General features: G+C 34.8%; 1 protein-coding gene across 1 annotated transcript in view; it reads left to right on the top strand.

The window, feature by feature from the left end:
* The window catches only part of LOC145982049 (vitellogenin-like), a 165,700-nt gene that overhangs the window by 76,421 nt on the left and 62,574 nt on the right, over positions 1-26,705 (top strand). Inside the window, exons 9-15 of the mRNA XM_083115634.1 lie at positions 592-1,181; positions 4,698-4,905; positions 9,463-9,715; positions 10,494-10,698; positions 14,935-15,232; positions 15,555-15,744; positions 19,650-20,081. Coding sequence (XP_082971760.1) covers positions 592-1,181; positions 4,698-4,905; positions 9,463-9,715; positions 10,494-10,698; positions 14,935-15,232; positions 15,555-15,744; positions 19,650-20,081 — 2,176 coding nt within the window. The remainder of the gene's footprint in view (positions 1-591; positions 1,182-4,697; positions 4,906-9,462; positions 9,716-10,493; positions 10,699-14,934; positions 15,233-15,554; positions 15,745-19,649; positions 20,082-26,705) is intronic.

Raw genomic sequence — 26,705 nt, 5'->3', positions numbered from 1 at the left:
ATGTGCCTCCACCTGGAATCGAATATATAGGGATGACAACATAAGATTATACTTACTGCGTGTGAGTCCAGATGCGAGAGCCCTGTTAGTCTGCCAAATGCAGTCCAGGATGCATTAATAGGTAAAGCAAGTCTAAATCTCTTGTTAAATGCAGCTTCAGTTTTCATCTTAACTAGCCTTTTGGTAGGAGTTTCTCATTAAATAAATATGTATGTTCTTAATTGCTAATTTCCAACTTTACCTAAGTAGGGGTTGTATAAATAAAGGATAAGAAAAACGAAAAAGGTCATGAAAAAGTCAAGAATTTTTGGTTTTGTTATTTTGGTAGACATCCTGTTTTAGTATCACTGACACGGACCGTTCCACACATGTTAAAAGAGGCAAAACCAAGGCAGGCTCAGTAGTTCAGCTGATAGAGCAAGGGCATGATATGCCAGAGACCCTGGTCCAAGTCTGGTCAAATCCAGAATTTTTGCTTAAATATTATGTAATAATATTGTGTTTTCCAAGATTTTTAACAAAATTATTTTACTCTATGCATGTCAAATTATTGTACGTTAACTAATTTCAAACATTATGAATACTTTGCAGGAAATGGTAAATAGCCAAGCGGTACAGGGAAATGAAGAAGTAAGAATTGCTGCTGTTCTTGCATTTTCTAACCTTTTACGTGTGGCTTGTGTTAGCAATAATGCACAAAATAAAAGATATCCTAGTTATATGGCAGAAAATGAATGCACCACAAATCAAGCTCTACTCTACATACCACACCTGTCTCGTAAAGTACATGAGGACCCAACATTAAAACGAATATATATCACTGCTCTTGGGAACACAGGATTGCTTGAAAGTCTGGAAGAAATGATGCCCCATATACTTGGAAATGCCTCTGATGACACTCCATATTTGCGTGCCTCTGCTATATTTTCTTTGAAATACCTAGCATTCCAGCAGCCACACCATGTAATTCCATTGTTGATGAAAATCTACCACAGCACAGGTGAACCATCATCAGTCAGAATAGCCGCAGTTTCTATTTTGTTATATGCTGATCCTCCTGTAACTGTTTTCCAACGAATGGCAGTTTCCACATGGTATGATCCCAGTAGGGAAGTGGCAGCTTTCATTAGAAGCTCTCTAGTAAACTTGGCTTCAGTTCAGGATTCAAGATACAAGACACTGTAAGTACTCTTATGGTAGAAATGTTGTATTTACCTATGAATATATTATTGAAGTTTGAAATTTGAAGTTTAAACCCACTTTATGCACAGATAGGCTAATTGGGACTGGACCTGCAGCTTAAAGTGGGATCTGAACTACTATGTAGTAGTTCCAGTGGGTATCGAACTTGGGACTCCTTCATTAAAAGCAAGAATATTAACATTATAAAATGTACCTGTGTGTGGGAATTCAAAAACTTTTCACAGTCATTGTTAAAATCCAATATTTGTTCTTCAGACCAGGTTATGTTAATTGAAAAGGAGCAAATCACTGTGATGAAGCATGTTGAGTGTTTGAGTCATGACCTAGCCTCTGAAGGTTCTAGGTTTGAATCCTAGCCAAGCCATGGATGCTTCTTTGGGTTTTTCCTTTCATATATTTCATGTAATCGTTCTTTATCTTCCTCATGGCAATGTAAAATAACCAAAATATTGAATACAAGTTGAAAAGGGACAACATATTCAGGGACATTGCATCGTGAATTTAAGAATATGGCATGCTTTTTTTAAATTGACAAACATATCCATCTCCGAAGAAGAAAGTGGCCATTGATTTGAAACATTGACAGTGAATATTCAGTTGTCACATACAGGTTATGAAAATTAATTTGAGGTGTATGTGATGGCCTGGTCAAGTGTGAAAAACGCTAGATCCTGTTTATCCTGGAGACAAGCATTTTCTTTCATTTTATCTACACAACATTCAAGCACATGCTTACTTAGTGCTTCAAAGGGGAAAATCATAAAATTATGTAATAGTGTGTAATAAACATTGGTAATTCATAATGTTTGACCTGAATAGACCTTGGGCACGTAAATGTTAAAATTATTCACCATAATTATCAATGTTAAAATGTAAGTTTTACACTACATTGCAACTACAGTGGATTTTACATTTTCTAACATTTTAAATTTTTCCCCCTTGATCCCCTGAAAAACATAATCAAGGTTCCACTGTAGATCAAATCGCTCTTCCAGAGTTTATGTTTAAAATGTCCATGGATTAACAGCAATTACAACATTCACTTTTGTATATTTTGCATTTCCTGTAGGATACCCAGACTTCAGAAAGGTATCAGTGATTAAACTTGATCCAATACTTTTGATAGCAGTTCTAATCAGCCAATACTAATAAATCTCTATTGTTCTTGTTTGTATTTATAATATAATGCTTCCTGTCATTGTACTAACTATGCAATTGGTTTGTTGAAATATGCCATGTATCACGTACTGATAGTCATTGTCTTATCTTGATTGATTACCGGTTACCCATGCTTTAAATCAGGGATCGCCAAACCATCAATTGCAAGCTACCGGTAGCTCGCGGGGTCATTTCCAGTAGCTCGTGAGGAGTTTGCCTAGAATAGACTGTAAATAATAGCGGCAATATTTGATTGGCAGAAAGATCTGATTTTGCCGACAGATGGACAACCTGAGATCTCGTACCAATATGACAACATATTCACCCAACATAACAAATATTGTGGATGAAAATGAATGTCATCCTTCTCATTAACATGGTAAAAAGCAAGATGATAATGATTAGGGACAGGTTTTTAAATTTTACTGTTTTTAAATACGAAGAAACTAGTACTCACTTTTATCCACGAAGCAGTGGCCACTGAAATTAATCGAAAAAACAGCTTCGCAGATAAAAGTGAGTACTAGTTTCTCCGTATTTATATACTACCACGTCTCTCTTTTCCCAATTATGAATTACTGTTTTTGTTATTTACATGTTTTAAACTTTCATTTTTAATTTCTCTGCAGATACATTTAAAATAATAATTTGATATGATTTTATTTTATTTCGTTTTTGTTATATAGCATCACTTTTCTGCCACTTTTGGCTAATGGCGACGATGAAGGTGAGTGATGATATGATGAAATTGATTAAGGAACTCTCACAAAGAAAACACATGCTCATGCTGGGATTCGAACCGATGCCCCTGGTGACTTAGTGCCATGAAAAATGATTATATTTCTTAAAGTTTTGATAAACCAACAAAGGATTAAAAAATTAAATCCACACTTGGTAGCTCGTCATGTATTTTCAAATGTAGGAAGTAGCTCAATGGCTTGGTGAGTTTGGAGACCTCTGCTTTAAATAATACATCACACCAAGGGCATCTACAGCTCCCCACCCCCACCTGAGATATCTGGAAAAAATTATGTAATTCGAATGGTGAAATTGTAGCGAAATTTTATTTCAAATACATAATATTGTTTTATGCTATTTGCAGACTGTCAGTTACAGCAATTAACTGCCCTGTCCAACAGTATAATGAGAGGATATTTTCACAAGACACAAAATCATGTTGACTTCTGTAACTAGGGGTGTGCGGGATGGAATTTTTTTTGGTCAGGACAAGATTGGGAAGGAAATATTAATAATCCTGACAATAGGGACTGAAAAAATTCTCAATTTCCGAACTGGGTCAGGAAATTTTCGGGACTGAAAATTTTCAAAATTTCCCGATGCTGTGAAAATTCAAATTGTATACACTATTTCCCCTTGAAGTTATTGTTTTTGTACTTCTGGAATAAAAACTGTTAATTTCAAGAAATTTCAGACACCTATAGTACAAGAAATAGCAAGAATTAACCTATTCTAAATAAGATTCTTTGGAATTTCTCGGCTGCTCGGGATTACGAAACGTCTGGAAATCATTTTCCGAAGTCAAGATATGATCTTGATAATTCACATCCCATCATTTAATTATTACTTCTTTTTTTTACTGTACCCTTCGGCACATAAAAAACATGGATCAGAGGTACCATGATGGACAGTTGATTAAGTCGTATCTGTTTGATATCTGTGCTTTGTGAAAAAGTACAACAAGATTCAGAACTTTTCATCAACAAAGTAATTAATGTTTATGGGAAGGAATGAAGGGGAATCCAGTTTCTATCTAAATAGCAGACTGGAGTCTGAAGTTGTATACAACACCAAAGCATTCTCAATTCAATTTGAATTTTATGATTTGTGAATTATAATAATAATAAAAGCAATAATAATAATAAAAAAAGTTTATATTGTCCGAAGGGCAAGATATGAAATCTTACAATCTTACTCTGCCCCCCCCCCCCCCAAGAAAAATACTGCGGGCACTCCTGCATCACACAGAATAAACACATATTGTTCTCTAACATTTGGAGACACCCAAACTTTCCTCGCAAGATGATGCCAATAAGGAAGCTTTAAAATATCTTCATTTATTTTTATAAGTGTAGAAGAACTTTTGTTATAGATAAAGGTAAGACAATATTTTCCACATTAATAGAACTATGGAATGCAGAGAAGTTCAATCCATAAAACCCAGACAGACATTAGGAAATTTATGTACTTATTTTCTGTTTTTTCTAAGGTTTTTTTTTATGACAATGTAATTTTGAGTACAAAATAATTTTCAGCTCAATAATAGCATATAAAATGGAAGCAAATCTTGTTTGTTATATTTATTTATTCTCTTGTAGGGCTGAGAAAGCTGCTTCAGTACTTCCTCTAACCCGGCCAATAGCTCCTGAATTGTACCTACCAAATAACTTTGTGCAAACAAAAGTTGTACAAGAGTTACAGCAAATTGTATTGGAGCAGTTGTCATGGAGCAGCACTGTAGAATCAAGTAATGTTTATTATCGCCATACAGATAGAATTGGTGGCTTCTCACACAATTCTGTTGAAGTAAGTAACAGAATAAATTACATTCTAGTAATTATTATGTTTTTAAGTTTGGGTACGTAATTAAGTAGTGTACTGTAGTTATTTTTTAAATGTATTTTCTACCTGTGTGTGAACATACTTCGTGTAGATTTCAGAACTAGCTTTAAATGAAGATTTTTCAGTCAGCTTTGGTAGCAATGGTAAAAGTATAGTTGAATAATTTCAAAGTACAGTTACTGATAAATATTAAATGCACATTTACTCAATACCAGTTCATTTTATTTGTTTACTCCTACAATACATTGCTTCTTAACATTAATTATTCTAAATACATGCTTTTAGGAAAGACTTTCAATAGCAGTTTTGCAAGGAAACTTTGCATCATTAAATACAAAGTTCTGAATCAAATCCACATCATTCAATGCTACGTTCATAACTATGTATGTAACGTAAAAATCTTGACTCCCATTTCTAGAATGACTGATAATAAAAATCAAAGAAGTAACCTATGTACATTTTCCAAATGTTAGTTGACCACCAACACAGCAGAAATGCTCTTACTTATCTAACCCACAGACCTTCTACGAGTGGAAATATTTTCATTAACATGCATCTCATGAACATATAAAATATATGACAGCTATCATTTTTTTTAATATTAGTGATGCATAATACAACAAAAATTATGTTAACAAAGCTGAATGTTCAGAGTGGAAGCAGTGAAAATTTGTGCAAGATTTGAAACACTGTAACATGTATCATTATTCACTCTCATGTTTAGACAGAAAAGAACAAACTTCACAAGCATCTTCACTAAAAAAGTCACATCACACGCAGGCCCATAGAATGTATATTTGCATGAGTCACACCAAAAATATGCTTAACAGACACAGATTGTACACTTCTCAGTACTCTACATCCTTGATAGTGTTCATAATCAAGAGACTCCATGGAATAGTTGGTAAGGCACCTGTGTGTCCATTTTATTGTATTCACAAATGGCAGATTATAGCTTCAAATCTCTGCTCTGCCAGGGCACTTTCTCACCAAATCATCATGGCCACAAAAGCATTGTTCTACATTGAATTTTATTTCAAAATCAATATAAAAATATTCTAAATCAGTATTTCTCCACTGCTAGGCTGTGGCCTGGTACCAGGGGCCCTGACATCAATTATACCAGGCTGTGAGATTCTCCTGAAACAGTTTTTCTCCAACCGATATCATTCAGTGATCAGAATGCTACATTTTAAAAGTAGCTTTGCTACAGTCACAACTATTCTTCCAAAATGTAGCTCACTATGCTTCTCATGTGCGCTACTTCGCTACTTTTGCACTACTTCTGCATAAAAAAAACATGAAACAACCTCATGGATATTCAAATGAAGCCCCTAGTATGATAGTTGTACTTACTGGAAAATAGATTGTGTTATTTGTTATCATAATTCCCCTAATTCGTTAGATGTTTGCTCTAACCTTGTGGGTAAGTGGGGGATGTGGAGAGATGCTTTATGTAAGCTTTCCCATTGGGAATGCTTCCCTGAAGACACAGTGGAAATTTGTCACCTTGTAGCTAATCAAAGGGCCCCAGGTTCGATATCCAAAAGAGGCACATAGTGGTTCATATCCAGTCTTGATTAGCTTATGTGTGCATAAAGTGGACTCAAGATAAAAACTAGGAAAGATGCCTAGTTCGGAGGAAGGGATCCTCCTGCTTCTCCATTCCCCACAGTGCTCATAATTCATCATTTCTTCTCATTCTCACAATTAGCAAAAAGTGGCAGAAAGCAATTATAAATAAGAGAATTACTAAGTAAACCATTTATCCTTATTGTCAGGATTAAAGAAAGTTACAGAAAAGCGATGTAAAAGTAGAAAAAAATACACACATTTGGAAACTATATTAACTAAAGAAAATTATCATTTCTGCAGAAAAGTCAGTAACGCGTACGTACTATTTACAATAACAGAAAAAAATTGAGGAAACTTACATGTACACATGAGTGTTCTCAAAGTATTGTAATTTTAAAATTTGTAAACAAATGTTATGTAAATAATATTAAATATTATATAATAATTGTAATTCTAGAACATTCTTGTAACAATAATTTCTTGCTGGTATGTACTAACAATGGTCAATGCTGTAAACGTACTGTGTCATTGATTGCTGGCACTATTACTTTGTCATTATAGTGAAAATGGAACACTTGCTTTTGCACTGCAAGTTGTGTTTTACAGTTATTAATGACATTTTGCTGCCTCTTACACAACAGAATTTGTTCCGGGGGTGGTGCAAACAAGTCATTGTTCTCCCCAAAATAGTGATGCAGTTCGAAAGAAAACATAGCTGTTAGCCAGAATATAATCATATATGTCAGTTATCTGGATATTAGAATTATTCTCTACTAATGAAATAAATTACATGGATATATCTAATCTGCGATATCAAAATATTTATAATCTAGATTATCCGTATTTCCATGTATTATTGTCGAATTTTTCTTTGCCACATTCAAAATTTACCTCAAAATTCCGAGAAGAAATGTAGCTGTAATGAATTTTTTTCTACAACTACAGGAATTTTGTAGCTAGTTACAGTAACGACACTACAAGTAGCACACTACTTTTGACCACTGATTAAGATCAAATTTACCCCTTCCCTGTGGCGACATTGAAGGGAAGTACTTCCAAAAAGAAATAATATCTATTTAGAAGCAACTGTAAAATCGTTTCATCATAAATAAATAAATAACATAACATAAGAAATAACTATAAAAAGTCTTACAGCATAATGAAGCTAAGGAAAACAATATATATATGTAATAGGTAGAGGCACATATTTTTGGTAAATAAAAAAGCAAAATTTTGGTACAAAAAATGAGTCAATTTCGGGTTCAAAAGCGGTAAATAAAATAAAATATCGGTGTTATAGCGGTGAAAAATTGGATGAAAAGTGGTATATAAAAATACATTTTGGTTTTAAAATTGTGAATATAATCCTAAATTTGATTTAAAAACTACTTATTCCACAGAATTAACATTTCACTTCTAATAGCACATTTATGTAGTTATCAAGAGTATTAAGTTTATTTCTGTGTAAAGGGGTCCATTTTTTTCTTTTCCAATATCAACAGCAGAATTAATCAATTCTCCGGGAATTGCATAACTCTCAGGATAATTCAGACCTCAGAAGGTGTCGCATCGGTGAATAAAACCTAAATTTCGTGTTTAAGATTTAATTTCGCTTTTTGCAGTTCATTTCGCATTATTTCGTGACAAAACATGGTCACAAAATACATCTCACAACTTTCAAAAACATGAAAAATTAACACTACAATGTGTTTTTTCAAATTTCGTTTCTTCGTCAAAAACGAAATATGCATGCCCCTAGTAATAGGGATGCACCAATATGAAATTTTGGCCGATACCGATAAAGTACCGATATAAAATTTACCGATAACAGATATTCTACCAATCCGATATAAAATTAGAAATGGTCCTTGAAAAACTTGAAAGGTTCATTGACCTCCTTAATAAATGTGTGTTTCAAGGTGACTGACTTGTTTAGAAAGTAGGGCATGGAGATTATCTATAAAAATGACAACAACATGGCAGAATTTTGCACTAAATTATCAGATATTTATCGATATATCGGATTGGTAAAATAATTTTACCGATAAACTGATATGCTTATATTGGCCGATACCAATTAATCGATCCCATCCCTAATAGACTCTGCTGCAAATTGCAAAACACACTATATATATATAACAAAACATTAAGAATGATGTCAACAAGCCTAGACATAATCAATCTATTACTATTTATGATTATACCATACTTTATTTATTAATATTTAATTTCAAGTGTACATATTAATTATTCAATAAAGTTAAAATTTAGAAATATATGTACGAGTAAAATTGTTGGGATCTAGGCATCGACTTTCAAAAGAGGAATTTACTACTGGGCCGCGGTCTCACAAAAAATTGCTAGCCTCCATGGAAGAGTGGTTAGTGCATAGCACTATGATGCCGGGGGTCCCAAGTTTGAATCCCAGCCTGGGCATGGGTGTTCTTTGTGAGTGTCCCTTCATCATATCATCACTCACCCCATCTTCATGATTAGCAAAAAGTGGCAGAAAAGGGAAGTAAAATAAACAAATCAATCAATCAATCAGTCTCACAAAGATTGAGAACCACTGTTCTAAATTCTCAAATATTCTAACCAAGAATAAATTAGACTGCCACATTAATTTTCATTCAGATTGCTTTTTTTTTTATATATTTTTTTTTTTGCAGCAGCTTACCCCTGGTCCTAACCATTTGTTACATTGTAGGTGGAGAAATCCATGAAATGTTAGAGGTATATTGTTATTGCGTACTGTGTGTTTTATTTTTTCCCTTGGTTTTAGCAAGTGAATAACATACAAGACTAGGTGATGTAATGCACTCAGCAGCATATGAAGACGTTTTAAGTCTTCTGAAACTTGGAGTTCACATATGGTTTGCATTGAAATATATTAGAATAAATTAAATGAATCTTCCTCTGCATGTAAATTGTTTTTGGTGCTTACAGGGAGAAATTTGGGTGACCAATCCAGATGCTTTCTTTTTATCCATGTGGACAGAAATCTTTGGGGAAAATAATTCCAGTAATGCACGACCATCAATTCCTGGCTTAAAGTATTCTACATCTTTTATTCGTGATGCCTTGACGATAGCAGCAAGAAAGCTGCCTAAGCTTGAAGGTGCCCTTCGTATAGTAGAAAATAATCTAGTAGAAAGGATAATGCCCATCAACCAGCAGAGTATATCTAAATGGATTCAAGGTAAAATTGGAAAATATAGAGGGTGTTTTATAAAGTCGCATTACCATTACAAATTACTTTCTTTAGCTCCTGATAGACTGCAAAAGAGGACTTTTGTATTCCATGCATGTGATCTTGGTGCCCTCTGCTTCCTACAAATTTTATTCTTTTTTTAGTCTTGAAGTTAGCACAGTTTTGCACATCCTTCAAGGTCACTGTATTTTTGGATATTACAAACTCATGAATGTACCTAATTAAAGATTAATGTATTTTGTATCTTGTTTACATATTTTTTTATTATTTTCCAATAGATGAGTTAAATTTAAACAAGTGTGGGCTTAGTAAAATATTACATTTTACATGTATTAATAATATAAATTTGTGCTTAGGAGGCATTGTTTTACTTCAATCAAGTAACATGTATAAAAAAATATTGTTGTGATTTGATTGAATCAGTGTTATTTGAAGGGGTGTAAAACATGGTAAGTGACATTTTGGTCATTTTTGAGTTACAAAGTAAAATGTGCCATCCTTCAATTTTCGAGTGAAATTGCCATGTCATACAATTTGCATTGGACTCAGTGAAGCCTTTTGAAATTGGTAAAAACATGAAAACATTTTATCTACAGTGTAGCTGCTAACAACCTTTTTTCTTAATGAACTCAGAAATGACCAAAATGTCACTTACCATGCTTTACACCCGAGCCCTTCATTTTTGTTTCATATTAACAATTAAATATTTTGAAATGAAAATTTATTGATTATGCTTACAACTTATTAGAAATATTTCTCTTTCTAGGTGGTAGAAATATTGTTAAAGAGATGAAATCTGGAAAGCATTTTCACTATCAAAAGATCGATCAAACGGAATTCACTATTTCTGTGCCATCTGAATTAGGATTTCCTACTTCCTTCCAGATTTCAGTTCCCCATGCTATTAAGATTGAAGGTGATGCAAAACTAGACCAAAAATACAAATATTTTCATCTCAATTTAAGTGCTATGTAAGTATATTTTATGCTTTACGACAGGTATTATGTGCATTGTTTTGTCATGATAAATGGATTCATGAATTGAAATGTTCAACAACGTGTCTGAAGATGTTGTGCTTTCAAGCAGTGAAATTTGTATGAAATTTTCATGTGACAGCAACTCTCAATAGATTGTTTTTGTTTTATTACTTGACTTCTCTGCCACTTTTGGCGAATCACTAAGGTGATAATTAATGGTGATAAGATGAATGAAGGGACCATCACAAACACACATGGACACAAAGTCCCACAGAGAATTTTACTAGCTCTAAGTCCAGATGCCAGAGCCTTGTTAGTCTGTAAAATGCAGTCCAGGTTGGACTACGTGGAAGATAGGTTGACATTTGAGTGTCTTCAGAAAGGGTCAGCCCTTACTGTTTGTTGTATGTGTCCCTGGTGGACCGAAATATGTACTGTCATGGCTTTGGTGTACCAAAATGTGGTTGTCTGTTGGACTGAGCTGAGTCTGTCTAATTTTGCATGATGCACGCGATAGAAAATGATATTACTTACTGCGTGTCGCGTTTAGTACAAACCCTTGCCTCTGGAGTGGAGGACCATATGTTGTGTTCCATAGGGTTGATTCAACTCGAATGTTTAGTGGAATGAAACTCACTGATGAGGGACGATGATATATTGATTAAAACAAAATATTACAACTTGCTGTAATGCAACATGGTGACGGAATGAATCACCGCACACACTCAGCCATATTGTCTCGCACACTGTCTGAGCATCATTCCCTTGGGTTTGAGAGTGCGCATAAAAACATGAAAACCCCTGACATCTACTGTTAACAATATCAAACATATTGATTGTGATCTGAGACACTTACATCCCGTAACTCCCAAGAGGTCTGAGAATCTGATCCCAGTACCTCCCACCCATAAATACAAACAAATTTAAACTAATACACCACTTAATTGACTGTAGGAACTGTTATCATGATGTGATGGCAATTCAGTGCGAACCATCATGAACCATGTTCACACACCAAGGTGGTCATTGCATTACCTGTCACTATGTGCATCCGATCATACATACATTTTAGAATTCTGAGAAATGTCTGTAATGCTTTTCACAGATTTGATGATTACAAACTAACCTTCCTTGCATAAATTCCTTTCTTCACCCCTGATGCAGTCCACCTTTCAATTACCCTCTTTGAGTAAACTCTCAAGAGGTGTCAGGGGTGAACTTTTCAGAATGTACTGTAATGTCAACATCACTCCCACATAGTACAATTTTGACTACATTCCTACAGGCTAACAAGGCTATGCTGGCTGTGCCCACAGCCAGTATAGTCCTCTGTGGGGTTATATCAGGTTGGCTACTCACTGGGAATTCATTGAATTCCAGGAATTGTGTGTGAATTCTGTGTGAATTTTTCTCTGTAGACGTGAAAAATTGCAACTTTTATTACTCCAATTCCATTGAATTTTTACATAAGGTATAAATGTCCTGAGTCAAGTTTTTCACAGTTTAGCTTTTATTATTGAGGAAGGAAAAGAAAGCTGCATGGAAAATAAAACAGAATGCTCCCAGCCTGTTACTTTGTTAGTGTCCTTTATAGAAAAATCTATCTGACAGACGGAAGATTATTGCAAGATATTTTGAAGTTGATTGGATAAAATTTGAGTTTGAAATTCTTATTGTTAGTTATTAACAATTTTTCATAGGTTATTATTTCCTGTAGCATTTGTGACTTCTGTTTGTAAATGTATTTTTTGTATGAGTATGTAAATGGCAAATGTAAACTCCTCACCTTACATTAACCTTTTGGGTCCCAAGCGTCTCGGTCGAGATACCCAAATGTAACCCTCGCAGTCCCAAGCGTCTCCATCAAGATGCTGTGTCAAGGTCGTAGTTTTTACGTTATAACTTTTCTATTTTTGGCTAGAATTTCAATTTTTTTTATATTGTTCCTAACACATGTATTTAACAGAAATGTTTCTTGCACTTTTTTTCTTCATGAAAATGGAGGGGAAAAGGCGGGAAAAGGGACTTCTCTTTTGCGTCTCTTTTCAAGGGAAAATTTTTTGCCAACAAAGGAAGACAGGCTTTGTTGTTCTAAAGCTATGCTTTTCACTTCCTCCTAGTAACTGCATTCGAAGGAAGCTTGTTTATCAGTATCCGATGTCAAAATGCAGAAGCAGGGGGTGGGGGTGGGGTGGGGGAGGGGGAATACTCGTTGTTGAATCTGCGTTGTGAGAATGGAATCTCAAGGCACACTGAAGGAAACCTTTGATTTTGAGCACAACTGTTCCACAAGTTGCAACACAGGTTACCCTGCATTGTCTAAAAATAGAATTTCAAGCAGCTGCAAGAATCGGCACTTATTTTTCACTACATTCTAGCTTTTCATCCGTGAAAGTTGTGCGTAGGTGTGTGTCGTTTTGTGCCCAATTGCGAGGATTTTTCAAAGGATTTCCCCCCTTTCCCCCTCCATATGTACGTGGAATGTGCATAAATTATATATCGTCTGAATCTGTGATTCGTTCTGCGTACAACAATATATCTTTCATATCTCTAGGGCATTTAGTTTCTGAGCTATAGTCATTTCAATGTAACTCTGCATTTCACTCAATTCCGAAGCTTGAGACAGTGGCGTACAAGCCTTTCGTTTCGGGGGAACAACTCGCGTTACATTGGTCATATGACAATGATGCAAATATTTTTCTGTTTCTTAAATACCACCAATAATTTCTATGTGCATTTTGAACTTTTCATATCCTGTTTTGCAGGGGGGAGAAACCCCATTTTTTTTTTTAAAAAAAAGTATTTTTCAGGGGATTTTCCCCCTCTCCCCCTCCATATGTACGCCGAATGTGCATAAATTATATATCATCTGAATCTGTGATTCATTCTGTGTACAACGGTATATCGTTCATATCTCCAGGGCAAATAGTCTCTGAGCTAAAGTCATTTCAAGGTACCGCTGCATTTTGAAGCTTGAATTAGTGGGGTGCCGACCATTCCTTTTTGGGGTACAACTCACGTTACATTGGTCATATGATAATAATGCAAATATTTTTGTGTTCCTTACATGTCAGCGATCATTTCCATGTGCATGTCGACACTGTCATGTACTTTTTTTTGGGGGGACCCCATTTTTTTTCCGAAATTTTGTAATTTTGAGAGTTAGCCCCCTCCCCCGCCACATATACACCAAATTTGCATAAATTTCATATAGTCTGAATCTCTGGTTCATTCCGCGTACAACGGTATATCACTCATCTCTCTAGGGCAATTAGCCTCCGATCTACGCTCATTTAATTGAAACTCTGCATTTTGCTCAAAATCGGCTCGGGACCAAGGGGTTACATGTGAAAATGGCCTTGGGACTCAAAAGGTTAAATATTTAAAATACATATACCATTTAATTGAATTGAATTAGAATTTTTGGATACATTGGAATTTCACAGACTCTGTATTGTTAATTTTGACTCCTCACAAAAATTTGGAATATTGTTATATTAGGCACAAGTTTGGAATATTGTTAAATTTGGCACAAGTTTGGAATATTGTTATATTAGGCAATAGGTAGTAGTCACTGTGGCATATGTCGGCAAAAACACATGAACATCCAGGAGACACAGATATCATTCCAAGGTTGTGCCTATCACCTAATGCCTAATATAACAATATTCCAAACTTTTTGTGAGGAGTATATTTGTTTGGGGGGGAGAGGTGGTAATACATAAGGTTGAAATAGATAAAATATCTGCTTGTACCCTTGAATTTTTGGAAAGTTTGCCTAGAAAAGTGGGAATTATACTTTTGAAAGGTGTGAGGTGCACTTTCCTACCATGTTTTGTCACGAAATAATGTGAAATAAACTGTAAAATGTACAGAATGCCCATTTACAACCTCAGCTTTTATTTTGGGTATGGAGATGGTGGTTAAGTTTTAGTTTGCACATTGATCTCTGTACAAGAGGGTGAGTGAATTTTGAAAATATGTACCATATTTACCAGCATGTAAGATGCGCATTTTTCCCCTAAATAGATCTGAAAAGCAGGGTGCATCTCAGATGCCAATACTCAGTTTTTGATTAACTTCATTTCTGAAAATTTACAGTGTATTATTTCAGATTTCGTGTTTTGTCGAAAACAAAATGTGCATGCCTCTTTATACATGTGTATATATGTGCATATTTCATAAATAACATGAATCACTGGATTGCTATGGGTTCTCTTCTTACTTCAGGTACTCAGCTCATCTTATTTCTGAACTTAGCTTCTTTACTGCATTTGACGACACAAATTATGTTGCTGGAGCAAACAGACTATGTCTGTTTAGACTGCCTCCTTTGAAGCTTTCATTAGACTATGATGCAACCGAATCAACTGTGAAGATGCAGACACAAACACAACATCCTTCAAGTGAATCCATTATTGCTTACATGAGCAATTATCCATTTACTACGCAACATGATATTAGTTCTCTAATTCCAATCAGCTTAGGCAAGCACGTAAAGGAGGTTCACACCAACAAACTGTCTGAGGTATGAAGTTTATTCCAATGAAAATGTTCTTTATTTATTTGCAATATTTTGTTCTGACTTTTTGCCAGGAAGATAAGCAAACAGATTTTTTTAAAAAAAACAATTGTTTTTAATATTATAGAAAAAACAACTGTGAAAATTCTAGTACTATAATTTATAGCCATATTGTTATTATATCCCTGCTACTAGAACTTCAATCTTGTTAAATTCATTTTCATTTAATCTTGTAGGTTTTTCTTATTTTTTATATTCTGTGGAAATAAGATTCACAAATGAGTGATATGCATCAGAGATGTACAACAGTTTTTATTTTTATTTGCAGAAACGTTTGCTTTTTGGATCCTCAGTGTCTGCTATATTAAGGAATCATGAGGAAACAAAGATGATACATGATGCATTGCATAATCATGCTGTTGTAATGGGTTACCTATTATTTAGTCCTGGTTTAGAAATTAGTTCCTTTGAGCTGCATGCTGCTGCACTGGAAACAACAGAACTAACTTTCAGCCTTAGTAAGTGTAGTATGTTTAAAACAAGTAGTACTCTACACAGAACTGTAAGCTTACTTTCATTTTTGTCATGTGAATTTGTATGTATGCAACTAAAGTGACGTTAACATAAAGTTTAGCTTATTTATTTTTAGAGAAGCCATTCTTAACCTGTTGTCTACAGACCCCCAGGCCTTGCCATGCTTTCCCAGAGGTGTCCAAAGGCAAAATGTTACTACTTGTTGGAAAGGTTTGAGAAAAACTGACTGTGAATTTACACATTAACCCTTAACCGGGCAACCAGTGTCTATCAGACACTGTTGCTTATATTATTTGTCACATACTCCAAACAATACTTCCTGCGAACATGATATTTTTTGACTTTCTTTGTTTCTCTCTTTTTCCTTATTTCACAAAATTTGACTTTGTTTGATAAAGAAGGTCAGGCGTAAAAAAATATTTTCCATTTCACTTAACGTAAACGGGCAAGCAGTGTCTGTTGGACACAGTGTACAAACAAAAGTTGTAATATTACTTGAATATGTATTAACAAATGTTTAATAAGAAAATAAAGTAATTAATAAGACACCACATAAAAATATTATTAACGCTAAAATAGAAAAAATGTAAAATATATGAGCAAATAAAACAATTTCTTTACACTACCTTCCAACTTAACATGTTTCATATAGTATGCTGCAAAAAAAATGCAATTACGATGATGATGATGAATACAAGAATTATGGACATAACAATGATGATTAGGTTAAATATCATGCTACTCGCTTGTTTCCACAGTGATGAAACATAAAAATCTTTCATTATAAGGGCAAAATCCATTAGACACTGCTTGCCCGGACACGTTACAAAAATAGCTTGCCCGGATAAGGGTTAACACTGCAGTGGGCACGCAGATCACAATAGTGATCCACTCGTATATTTTCACATGCTACTGCAGTTTGGCAACACTCTTGATGTTGGCTCCCAGTCTACCTTGGAACAGTCCAGGAACTATGTTTGTTTAGCTGTTATTTGAGATATATCCATTGTTGATTTGTTAGAGCTCACATCAGTGGAGCACAATAGTGATCCACATGACCATTGACAGGAGCATTTTCGGGCACTTAGTATTTCTATATGTATAAGTGTGTGTTTCTAAAATCTGTTATAAATGTATGAAGTGGGTATGTTCAGACCAACAAAATCCTGTTTGTGATTTTTTTGGAAAGAAAATAACAAAATTAAGATTCCAAGATATTAATTTTTGTTTGGTTTCATTACATCCAAATGTAATTCACTAGATTTAGAATTTCCTCTCTCCTGTAATGCATTGAGTAAAATAACTTATAATATTTTGTTAAGTGAAACAGAATACTTCAAAATGGACATTCTTACTACAAAACCAGATAAATTTTGACAAATAATGAGCAAAAATAATATTTTATGGGTCACAAATAGTGACAAGTATTTGTGACCCATTAAAGCATTAAAATAATCAGACAATTTGGAATCTAATTGCAATTTTGCAATACATTTAACAACATAAGAATAAATTTCAGTTCCAGGGCCTCCCCAATGGCATAGTGGTCCCAGGTTTGATACCCCGTGTAGGCACATTGCACAGTGGTTTGGATCCCACTTTAAACTGTAGGTCCAGTCCCAATTGGCCTATCTGTGCATAAAGTGGACTTAAAGCAACAAATCAATCAATCAATCAATTTCAGTTCCAAAAAATGTTTGGGCCATTGGTCTGAGCAGAAACAAATGTTGTGTTAATGCAACATTGGCTTTATAACACCATTAAGCCTTGTTTCCAACAATACGTTACGTTTAAGTTTGTTTTAATATAAAATAAATTTCTGCCCTGGTCAGCACATTGAGTTTTTCATAACATTGGCTTGTATTTCTCATAAATTTTAAACTTTTGTTTCTAGGATATTTTACATTGAATAATTCTCAGGAAGTACATTTTGTTACAATAATATGCAACAAAGAATTATCCATATCTTTCCCTGCATTTGAGATACTTGGGGAGGGGACTGCTGGTCTCCCTGAGCATGTCACTACTGTTATATATTTTATATTTTCCACTAAGTGTAAATTATAAGGATAATATGGACTTGTTTTCTTCATTACGATGTAATCATGAATAACATTATTTTTTTATTTACATTAATGAACCCAACAGGCTGACGCCCAGTTAGAGATTTCATGTTTTGTAATGGAACAGAGATACAGGTTATTATACCTGCTTCAGTGAGTGTTATTTGAGAGTGATTTCATTACAGTGTTTTTAAATTGCATATAAGACACAGAATAAATCAATATTTTTGTTATGCTTTTCTAAAGCTTTGTAGAGGACACTCATTCTCCAGATAGGGGATTTTTTGACAATGTTTGTTCTTGCTCTATTCACAAAAAAAAATGATGATTAGGCCACATCTTTTTGTGTTTTTCTTCATTCTTTTTTGTGTTTTTTTTTCTTTTTTTACTTTGGTATTTTGATCTTTTATATTTCGCAAACTGTTAGATATTTCAACTAAATTTGTAAAATGTGAAGTAGAGCTGGTTAAGTGTAAGAAAAGGCTTGTGCCTTAACTTCGCCATCCAAAAGAAGAAGTAAATAAATAAATAAATAATTTAAATTGTGAGATCCAAAGAGGAGAGCATAGTTTCTCATTATATATTTTCCAGAGCAGCAAAAGGTCATGGACTGTCCTTCGATCATCAAGCCTCTGTATTTGAAGCTCGTCTATTAGATTATTATATGAATCAAATCTGGGATAAGTACCTTCAAGTTTGTACTTCATGTAGTAACATTTTTTATTGTACTCACTCTATTTTTGTAGTCTGTAACATACTGTCAGTGTTTCATATAACAGACCCAAATTAAAGTTTCGAGCATACTAAAGTGTAATATAATACCTTAAGTGTTTGGGTGTTTCGAATGCCTCTGCCCATTCTAATAATAAACCCGATAAGTTTGTGACCATCGTTTATTACTTTGTTAATATGGTGAGTGAAAGTTAGCTTAGTCAAAATATATTCCAAGGTCCCATTTTTTAAGATTTGTATTATTAATTTTATATTGAAAATTTAAGACTGTTCTTTGTTAAGAATAAGTAACAGAATAGCATTTTGCTGCATTCAAAGAAAGACCATTGCACCGGCACCATGTACTCAATCTATTTATGTCTTGTTGAAGGCAAACAGAGTCTTCCATACTTTTTATTCTTTGGGAGAATTTTAGGTCATCTGTAAATAACAGTATCCTAGAATTAATCAAGTGTTCTGGTATGTCGTTGGTCTACAATTCCTCTTTCCTTCCTTCCACTATCAATATGAAAGAGCCTTGCAATTTGTTGTCTCTGATGTTACATGTTGATAAACTACTTTCTGTTCTATGGAGTGATATGGTGCCAGGGGAAAAATAAGTGGGGAGTCTAAGGTGGCTGGTAATACAGTGGAACCTCAATTTCAGTCTAATCTGAAAAAAACTTAAAATGTGGGAAAATGTAAAATCGAGGAAAATTTTATAACATTTTGCTATGTTGGATCCATCAGGATTGAATGTATAATGTAGGAAAATGTAAAATACAGGAATGTAAAATTGGGGTTTCACTGTATTTTCTGGAAGAGTAAAGTTTAGTACACAACTACATTCCCTAACAGGACATTTGCACTCCTTTGTTCCTCTTGGGTAGGGTTCAAGCTGGCCTCCGTGGCAGAGTGGTTACTTGCCTTGGTAACTGAACATGTTGCATACTCAACTGACAATCAAAGGTTCTAGATTAGAGTCGTGGTCTGGGCATGGGTGTTCCTTTAATCATCATACATCATCACAGTTAGCATAGTAAGGCATATTTGTCTATATATTTTGTTACTTCAGCAAACATTAATATTTTGAATTCAAACCTTCTTTTCCTCAGAAAAAGCTGTGTGTAACAGAGGAAATGTTACAGTTAGTTCTAACATGATGGAAGAAATTTCAAGTTATTCTAATGAGGGAATTGAGTCTGAAAAGAGCACTACAGAAGAATCAGCAACAGCAACCACAGTTAAAGACTATGTTTCTACTGCCACTACTGTTCATATACCAAGAAGTACTGAAATCTCAACAACAGAAGAAGGAAAAACAACACAAGATACAACAGAATCAATGCCCACCACTCAAACCCCAATTACAGAATCTGATTCTGTTGCAGATGAAAGCTATGAATACAACAGTGAGGATAGCAGTTCCAAATTATGTGGTAATGATAATGAAGAATTTAACACAACTGTTGTAAATCCATTTAGTGATGAAGTCAAAAACGACACTCAGGTCTATCTACTGCATAAAATTCTGAATGGTATGAGAGGTAAGTAAACTATAAATTCCTTAACTTGGTTCTCTAACTAAGTAGTTACACTTTTCATAATTTTGTTAAGTTTATCACACTAGTTCTGTCTTATTCACAGAAAGTAGTATTGAAACTTTTAAAGAAGGAAAAACAACTTTTTGCCATGCAAAACTTTCAAGAATAGCAGGTTTTGTTATGACTTAAAATAATCACCTTTTCTAGCTTCTTTACAAGCATGTAATTTTGTATCAGATCCTACAGACTAAAACTACATTTCAGCTTTTAACATATGTCTTTAAACTGTGTCACATATATTTCATGGAAATTGGTTCTGCTCAAGAGATTGTCTGATTTGAAATGGAATAGCCAGGCTGAAAATTAATATTTTAAGATGGATTCAAAAGCTAAAGTAACAGTTTCAAACATATGAATCAGTTTATATATTTAAAAGAAATTAATAATCAATCATTTCCAATATTTCTTCACCAAAGAGATAGAATATATATATATATATATTTTTAAATTCTGATTCATTTGTTGTTCGATACCTGGTGGAGGCACATAGTGGTTCGGATGCCACTTTAAACTGTAGATCCAGTCCCAATTAGCCTACCTGTGCATAAAGGTGGTCTTAAAACCAAACTCGAACAAACATTTAATCAGAAAACACAGTAACACTTTATTGTAGAATTCACAATCGACTGGTGGTTGTTCAGTTTTTAACTGCATAGAGGTACCGAGAAGTTGCCAAGTATTGGGAGAGGAGGGGAGCTTGTGCATGGGCAAGTTGGTTTTTTTTTTTGTCATGAATCTTTGAGGGTATGGACAGGTGTATATCACATGGCATCCAGTACTACTAAAGACACTTGTGACACTTGTCACAAATCTCCCCTTAGTGGCAAAGAAAAAAAAATGAACCCTCCTAGGATAAATACCGTCGATGAGCATTATCAAATTGAGCACAAGTATCCAAGCAGATATATAAAAAATCTAATACCCAAAACATTTACCAAAAGAACATTGTATAGAGTCACAAAAACACTAACTCTGAAAATATTGTTATCTTCAATTCTGTCATGGCATTGAGTAAGTAACATAGGAGACATTTCATGATCAAGAGAAAATATGAGTTAATAACCCCTTTATATACATATACATAAAATTTTCAAAATTGAAACATACCAATGTGAATAAATATTTTGAAGGTTATTTAATATATACTGGTCAAAAGAAGTTTTGCATATTGCAAGTTTTTCATATTCTGCATCACTGATGCCACAAATCTCCGAAGCCCACACATCAACCAAAGGCCAATTCAACACATAAAAGAGCAGGTACATGTCTGTGGCCGGGTTTTGAAGCATGTTTCATGTTTTAACCTCGTGATTCACCCACCGATTGTCTCACAGTTCGTGAGAAGGGGGAGAATAAAGCACTGGACGTCTCAAGGAAGATTGTAATGGTTGTCATGGTGTGAGTTTACATTTTAGAAATGCCACGAAACACACTTTCGACAGTGGATAGAATCAGAATAGTGACTCTACTACAGGAAGGTATGAAGCAAGTGGACGTAGCACATCGGGTAGGCTGTAATCAATGTGACATTTCTAGAGCATGTAAGAAATTCCAGGAGACCCATTCAATAGCAGATAGGCCCAGAGAAGGAAGACCACTCAAAACAATGGCTGCACAAGACAGGCATATCTGTATTTCTGCACGTAGACATTCTATGTCCACAGGAACCCAACTCCAGAAGAAGCTCCACGAGGCCTCAGGGATCATGGTGTCCACCCAAACTGTGCGAAACCAACTGCTCGATATAGGGTTTCATTCCCATCGACCTTTGAAGGTTCTAGACTCACTGCACAACATAGGGCACTAGGCGTAAGATGGGCTAGACAACATGAAAACTGGAACTGGGAACAGTGGTCACAAACACTTTACAGATGAATTACGGGTTAGTCTGCACCCAGATGACAACACTATACGTGTCTGGAGAGCAAATGGGCAGCGTTTCAATGAATCGTTCATGGTGGAACGCTTCCAGCAACAGGGTGGTTCGGCACTGTTCTGGGCAGGAATCCTGTTGGGTTGTCATATGCCTTTAGTTAACATACAGGGTACCATGGATGCACAGACATACGAGTAGAGTGTTCTTCGACCCATCGTTAGGGCATTTGTGCAGGATGTTGGTGCAGGATTCACGTTGGTGGACGATAATGCCCATCCTCACCATTCACATTCAGTGGGCCTTTTCCTTTGAAGGCATGCAATCCATCGGATGTACTGGCCAGCAGTGTCCCCAAATATGAATTGAACATGCCTGGCACCTTCTGAAATGTGCAATTGCAAACTGCCGTCACCCACCACAAACCCTATGTGATCTGATACACGCTGCCATTCAGGAATGGGACAATCTTCCACAACATCCATTGGTTAACCTGGTTTTCAGCATGCCCCATCGTTTTCGAGAATGTCTACGTGTTCGTGGAGGCCACACACATTACTGACTAGACGGTGAGGTGTTTCTGATAGGTTTACTCACCTTGGTAATTGGTGATCTTTTTGTTGCATCTTACTTTGGTTAGGAAAACAACTTTGTTTCTTTTGTTTCTTTGGTTATATCTTTCAGAATTTTCTTTAACTATGTTTTGTACTTTCATTGCCCTAGTCGGAGGTATTGACATGTGTGGCTTCTGTGATGCAGAAAATAAAAATTTTGTTATATGCAAAACTTTTTTTGACCAGTATATATCTATTAACCTCTCATGAAAGTTAAATAATTAAAAAAAATGAATGATAAAAATGAGAGTGAGGTATGAAATTAAAATGAGTAAATTGGTGGTTTACCTATGAACCATAATTAAACATTTTTGTATCTTTGCTACAATTTCACCATAAAACTTGCAAATGCTAGAACAATTCATACCCTACACTTCCAAGAGTACCATATTTCATCTCACAATACCAAGTTTTTCAACCTGAAAATAAGTACATGCATATGGAGTATTTAATTGTTAGTATAATACTTCCTTGCAGGTATGAAGAAAGATGTGAAGAACGCTTGTTGAATTAAAAATCTTTCAGCATACAGATGAATACATTGTGCAGCTCAGAAGGTATAGTTGAACGTAGATAAGTAATGGAAATCCCAAAATTCCAAGCCAAGATGAGTGGCATACTTGAATAACGTATCATTTCCTCGAAAATACATGAAAAAAGATGGAGGAAATTTTAATAATAGTAGAGAAAAATTTTGGGAGGGATGAGCATTTTTACAAATACCTACAGGCTTACAAGATGATTGTTCCACTTTTTTAGCTATTCAGTGAAAAAACATCTAGGTATCATTATTACAGATGGTAAAATATAGATTCATTCAAAATTGGAAAATATATACAAAAAAGGTATTTTTGATTTGATGCAAGAATATATTACTGCAACATAAGTTAAATTAAATCAAACATAAATCCAAATAATATAGCTTGGAAACAAAGTGTTACCACAAATAAACAACACTTGAAGAAAAAAAAAAATGTACTACCAATTATTAACCCTAGAACACTACCGTACGTAAAATTTACGTATGCTTCGCGCTCAATTCCCTCCCTTACCTCCCTCGTCGGACCCACCTACCCCTCCACCTATGGTATTCCTCGGGCATTCTGTCAGGCACGTAGCATCACTGTGGTAAGGAGGGTGAAAGCAGTGAATGTCTTTAGTTTGTGCATTATGTGGGACTCTGTACGTCAATAATATGTAGCGATAGTAACAGAAGAAAAATCTTGCACGTAATTTTGACGTTCATGTAGTAATAACGCCATTTGTATTCACGTAAGATTTGCGTGAATTTTTCTATAATATCTCATTGTTCTATAATATTATCAATATCGCAGCGATCAATGGATACATTATTCACACTCACAACTTCTACAACAATCAGGGCAACTCAGAAAAGAGACCATTCTCACGAATTCAGTTCATGCTTCACCTTCCTGAGAACTTGACCAAGATCTGGCAGGAGCAAAGGCTAATAAATCCGGGACTGTCACAGGAGTTAAGAAAGTCAATTTTGAAGATACTGGGGAAGGAAGAGACAAGTACAGTAGCAGCCACGTCACAAGGGAACCAAAAGTATTGCAGTTTCTGCAACTACAAGAAAAGGAGGATGACAACTACGTACTGCTCCTGTGGGAAGCCAATTTGTGGAACACTACCGTACGTAAAATTTACGTATGCTTTGCGCTCAAATCCCTCCCCTACCTCCCACCTCGCACCCACTCAGCCCTCTGCCTAGCAGTGCCTCAAGTTGTCTGTCAGACATAAGGCAGCACTGTGGTAGGGAGGGTGCAAGCGCTGATCATCTTGATTTGGTTTGTTATGTTGTGCACTGTACGTCAATTTTACGTAGCTGTGTAAAACGAGAAATATCTTTCACGTAATTTTGAAATTTGTAAATTCGATTTGGATACTTAGATTTAGAAAATGAAAATTTAGAAGCATACACTATTTTCTTGTAAGACTTTAAAATTACATTTGTTCCTTATTTACAGCGTTATTAATATTATTATCGTTTGCTTTTCATTGTTCGAACTTTTCGCCTTCATTCTTAATGTACGAACGGGCTTGTCAAGCAAGATCTTCTCTTGAAATATTCTATGTTTAATAAAACCATGTTTATACATTTTAAAATGAAGAATAAAATTCCAATATAAGGAAAAATAAACAATATAATGTTCACAATGAATAGAAATTTGTTTTCATGATGTAGAGGTTGTTTTAAAAATAGATTCCTTCATGTACGTAAAATTTACGTAGCGGTAGTTACACTGTAATATTGGAACACAGTAGTGTTCTAGGGTTAAAGCAATTGCAAATCATTACACCATGAACATACAATTCAGAATATAAATAATACATATATGCATAGAAAATAAATCATGAGAGTATTTTTCTTGTTGTGATCTGACACTGCAGCAAGGGTAATGCTTGCAACCTCAAAAAATGTTGAAGGTGAAATCAACATATGTTGAAGGGGAGGCATCTATAAGAAAAGGTTGTGGAGACATCTATAAGAAAAGAAATGCTGAGCCAATTAATTGGACTGAAACTGTCAGGCAAATGACAAAAGAAACAAGCAAATATTTCCGAAATACACAAAAAAAAACTGTTATGAACCATAAGGAAGGTAGATGGAATCCAAATTTTATATGAAAATGGAAAACAAAATAATTGCTATGCTCAAGAATCTAAAAAAAAAAAAATAATGGAAGGGTGGCAATGTAATAATGCAACTCAATTTTAAGTTAATTTCAAAAGATTCAATAAAAGCAAATATCTTATAATAGGGGGGTGGTTGGGCTGCAGGTTGGGAAAAAATTCCGATCAAAATTCTTTTTTTTTTTTTTTTTTGACAGTTCAGTTCGAAAAAAAAAATTCTCCAAATATATCTGTCTAAAATGATTTTCAAGTTTATATCATCAAAAGAATTTTTCCAATTTATAAAAAAAAATTCTCAAAATTCTCAATCCGAAAAAAAGGGGGGAGAGGCTATGCTGCCAGGAATTTTTGTTTAACGTTTGGGCTCAACAATCTAAAAACGACAGGCCTCCCCGATGGCGCAGTGGTAGCGTTGTTGCCATGTAATCAAGGTGTCCCGGGTTCGATACCCGGTGGAGGCACAAGTGGTTCGGATCCCACTTTAAACTGTAGGTCCAGTCCCGATTAGCCTTACTGTGCATAAAGTGGACTTAAAACAACAAATCAATCAATCAATCAATCTAAAAAGGACAACCACGCTCTGCGACCATGCATTTTGTGACGTTCTGCTCGTGTGACTAACTGGGCCCCAGATTTTTCGTAACAATTGCAGAACACACAAGAATTATGCTGGTTGAGGTATATGCATCAAGGTTATGATTCACCTCAAGGTTCCTCAAGAACCTACCTGCTTGTGAAACTAATACAAATTAGTTCAACTGCAAGGAGTATTACTAAGGGGAGGTAAAAATCACCTTTCAAAACTCGTAAGTTGTCTTGATAAACTTTAAGTATCAACATAAGATGTCTAACAAACTAAAGTTCGTAGAGATACTTTTCATACTGAAAGAAAACAACAATAATAATCTCACGACTTATAACTATCACTTGCAAAGATTGTACACACTACTTAAGTATACAAGAACTAACTATAGTATCACTTTTTCCAACATACTGGAAACTGAGTCACTCCATAAATGCTGCATATCTGATTTGTACCTTTTTATCTGAAATACAATAGATGAAATAATGACTCACCAAGAATTTAATCTTTAACAACTTGTTTATTTCCTCCCAATCCAACAACAAGAGTTACATAATAACCATCTCAGGTACATCATTCAAATTTTTTACATTCTCTTAAATTACGCATTCTTCATTGCAATAACAACAACCCCACAATTAACAACGATCCATTGATCTCAAAGCAAGATATCGCACGCTAAATAAATATACAAATGCGTACATAAAAATGCAATCTCAACAACTTTACAATAATAATAATAGAACTATTTATCCAGTCAATTCAATCTATCTTTGAAATTTATCGTTCTGTCCTGCGAAACGTGCATCTTGCTTGTTTCAAATTTGACCTATTTACAA

Source organism: Lepisma saccharinum, chromosome 2 (assembly GCF_977018435.1).
Source record: "Lepisma saccharinum chromosome 2, izLepSacc3.1, whole genome shotgun sequence".
Classification (NCBI taxonomy): domain Eukaryota; kingdom Metazoa; phylum Arthropoda; class Insecta; order Zygentoma; family Lepismatidae; genus Lepisma; species Lepisma saccharinum.
Note: the sequence above shows the minus strand (reverse complement) of the source record. Positions and strands in the feature narration are given on the sequence as shown.